The sequence below is a fragment of the Carya illinoinensis genome, chromosome 6 (genome assembly GCF_018687715.1).
Source record: "Carya illinoinensis cultivar Pawnee chromosome 6, C.illinoinensisPawnee_v1, whole genome shotgun sequence".
In the NCBI taxonomy this organism is placed as follows: Eukaryota; Viridiplantae; Streptophyta; class Magnoliopsida; order Fagales; family Juglandaceae; genus Carya; species Carya illinoinensis.
The window spans coordinates 24,978,136-24,981,654 of record NC_056757.1 but is presented as its reverse complement, the minus strand read 5'-3'; the positions used below and the strand labels follow the sequence as shown (position 1 = coordinate 24,981,654).

The following is a 3,519-nucleotide window of genomic DNA, read 5'->3' as shown; positions in this document are numbered from 1 at the left end:
ATAATCTCTAAAATTTCTTTATTTTATGCGCACGTACGCTTTGTTTTGGTTTGGTCAGTTCGAGGCACAATCTTAGTTAATTTAGGAAGAAGACATTGTTTAAGATCTGATTAAAGAAAACAACATCATATGTCGTCATTCCCTAAGTCCGAACCTTGACCCCGTCGACAACGCCGAACACATACCTCCAAATTCCCACAACCTCTCTTTTTTTAAACGTGGCATTCACAGCCATTTCGAACATATAAATTCTTAATTTTAATTTTAATTTAGGATACAAAATGCGTTATAATTTAGGGGATTATGAGCTTATTTTAGGATAACCATTTTATATTATTGTCGGTGACATGGGCCTGCCTTTTTAAGTGAATATATGGCTAGAGGTTGCTTAGCACAATTTTAATCCACATAAAATCTTGAAGATTAAAAGTATTTTTTAAAATCTTATGTATCGAATTAAGTCACGTCATTTTTTAAATTTATTTTTTTGTAATTCCTCGACATATGTAACACTTCTCATGATCATCAACAATGTCTAAATCTGCATTAAATCTAAATCATATACACTAATAGAAATTATGCTATCATTATCTATCATCAATGGAAAATAATGGATTGAAGTAGATTTGAATGGTGAGCATGTTTACAAATTTTAAGAGATCCAAATAAGAGGGGTTATTAGTGTCATCTACTAATTCAATTCTCTATTTTTTTGGGTTCGTAGTTATAAAAATAATGGGTTATGTGTCAAATGTGCTTAATTATGAACATTTGATCAATTATACAAAAATTATTATTTTTGTTTTAGAGAAGCGATACATAACATCTTTTTTACTACCATTATTTTATCATATTTTAAAAATTTTTGTTATATATAGTTATTTTTATATATTTTTTATGTATTCTACTGATATAATTATCTAAAATATTTATTTTATATTAAAAAAATTAACGCAGCCAATTGCATAAATAAAATACATAAAAATACTTATACATGAAATTTTTGTTTGAACAAAAGTTATATTCACACATACGTATGTATTTTGTTAATTTGATATGCAGTGTTGGCTGAAAATATATATTTGTCCTAGACATATATACCCTTGTCTCACTTAACTCATCACTGACTTTTATTATTATTATTATTTGAACACATTATTATTATTATATACTGCCGTTTAGTGTCACATTTACGCAGGATATAATAATAATCATAAGGTCAGAGACATTAATAAAATGTTGAATTTTTTGAGATTGCCGATGATATCTATGAATCTATGATTATAAATTAGTTGGGACGGCCTCTGATGAGAAAGGACCCGTTTTTACTATATATATTTTTGTTGGGGACGGTGTGGGAGCTGTACAGAAAGAGACTTCTGCTTACGCTCCCTCCTTCCTTCCTTTTCTCCTCCTTATCTTTCTTCGTCGTCTTCCTCTTTCAGAAAGGGAAAAAAACAAAGGCCAGAAAAAAGAAGAGAAATGGGGAATTGCCAGGCCATAGATGCAGCAGCCCTGGTTATACAACACCCAAGTGGGAAGATAGAGAGGCTGTATTGGCCGGTGAGCGTGAGCGAGGTGATGAAAACGAATCCGGGCCACTATGTTTCTTTGATCATCCCATTGCCTGCGTCCGAGGATGATCAGGATCAGGATAAGACCAAGACCGTGCGGTTCACCCGCGTTAAGCTTCTCCGGCCGACTGATACTCTTGCTCTTGGTCATGCTTATCGGCTGGTCACTACTCAAGGTACGTACGGTTTGTGTTTGAAATTCTGATCAGTTGGAGAATCTGTATTCTGTTGTCGGTTTGATTGAAAAGCTTTAGATGTTTACTGCTGGTTTTTTAGAGGTTATGAAGGTGTTGCGGGCAAAAAAGTTTGCCAAAACGAAGCAGAGGCAGGAGGTGGAATCAGCTGAGATGTCACAGACAGTGTCAGAGAAGCAGACTCCAGGCTTTGAGGCAGAAGGGAAGTCAGATAAGGAGAAGAAATACCAGGTATCTGTGTTTTCTTTTTAAACTTTGAAAATCTGTTGGATGAACTGGCTGAAATCCACAGCTATGCAGCTTGAATTATTTGTGATTGTGATGAGTACAGCTGTAAACAGAGGATTCGAGCTTTCAATTCTTCTTGCCAAAGTACCCACCAAAATAATTCATTTATTAAAAAGGATGAAAACATGAACCATATACGGTTATTCTTGCAATCATTTTGATAGGACAGAGTGAGAGGCAAGAGGGTCTGTTGATGTTGTTATCCACAATAATGCAGCGACTGAATAAGAGATGTCACCTACATAAAATTATTCATTTTTCCAGTTGAAAAAAGTGTGATTCTCATCCTTGTGTAATTATCCCTATAACCATGCCAAAATTTCAGGTGATGAGACATGAAAGACAGAGAGTAAGGACACCATCAATGAGCTCTGCTGTAATGAGGTCAAAGTCTTGGCGCCCCTCACTTCTGAGCATCTCTGAGGCTGGAAGCTGACTGCTATTTTCAACACCTTCATACCCGATTTTCTACATAGATGGATTCCCAAGATGGGCAAAAAGATTCATTAAATCCATGGAGGCACCAAGATTTCTGATTCATCTTCAACCACAGCTCCAGATTTTCATACCATTTTCTAGTTGTAGAACATCATTGTGGATTCCAAAAGAAGCGGTGAATCTTACTGTAATATTGGAAGTAATATTTTCTGATATATATATGGTCTTGGCTCCACTTTTCTCTCTTGAGTTCATCACAAATGATCAGGGGTTTAAATAAAACACGAAGTTTAAAATTTTGGGAAATGTTCAAATTATGAAGAACAATCAAATTGATATGTTATAGTTTCAAACCTTCTAGTTTTGAGCTCATAACAGAAAGGTGCTCCACGTTACTGTTTATTCTTTAGAGCAACCAAACATACTTGTGAAGGGCTCCACCAATAATGTCCCTGGTCCTCCTTATCTCCGAGCAAATATTCGCATATTGAGAAATACTTTAGCTACATGGTAATTTTATAAAAGTGAATTCACAAATTGATATAATTTGATATGATAAAATTAATTTTAACTTACAGTAAATACCATATATTATATGAAACTACATCAGTTTGTAAGTTTACTTTTATGAAATTTTTTTATATCTGTAACACTTTTCTTCAATAATTACACCCTAATTATGTCAACTAATCTCATACCTACGCAATGCATATGAATAACAAAATTTATTAAATAAAATATATTATAAGTTAAATGTAAATTTTATCTAGTATCTTGGTCTTATCTTCTTATACTCTCTTTTGTTCTATTACAGTGATGGAAAATTTTACAACGTTTTATCAAAGAGTTCTTTAAAGTGTGCTAACATAAGTACTTAGTTAGCACTGTCTCTATATCCTCCATAGTACCATTGGTGTGTTAAGGTTATATTTTGATGTTGAGATGATTTCAAATCATCTGAGTTGATCTGTAAATAATAATATTTTATAGATTTCATTAAGATACGTTTGAATGTAAATAAGTTG

At 33.3% G+C, this 3,519-nt stretch overlaps 1 protein-coding gene across 1 annotated transcript; it reads left to right on the top strand.

Annotated features, from left to right (window-relative positions):
- The first annotated feature begins 1,326 nt into the window (after window positions 1-1,326).
- On the top strand, window positions 1,327-2,729 carry LOC122312520. The gene is made up of 3 exons (XM_043127157.1): window positions 1,327-1,750; window positions 1,851-1,999; window positions 2,382-2,729. Exons 1-3 carry the CDS (start codon window positions 1,483-1,485, stop codon window positions 2,490-2,492), a joined length of 528 nt encoding a protein of 175 aa, XP_042983091.1. The 5' UTR covers window positions 1,327-1,482; the 3' UTR covers window positions 2,493-2,729.
- Window positions 2,730-3,519: the final 790 nt, after the last annotated feature.

Bases quoted from the DNA above. Each gene is read 5' to 3' on its own strand.
- LOC122312520 (XM_043127157.1), top strand. From the start codon at position 1,483: ATGGGGAATTGCCAGGCCATAGATGCAGCAGCCCTGGTTATACAACAC. The intron at 1,751-1,850 runs GTACGTACGGTT...CTGGTTTTTTAG, and splicing joins TCGGCTGGTCACTACTCAAG to AGGTTATGAAGGTGTTGCGG. The intron at 2,000-2,381 runs GTATCTGTGTTT...CCAAAATTTCAG, and splicing joins ATAAGGAGAAGAAATACCAG to GTGATGAGACATGAAAGACA.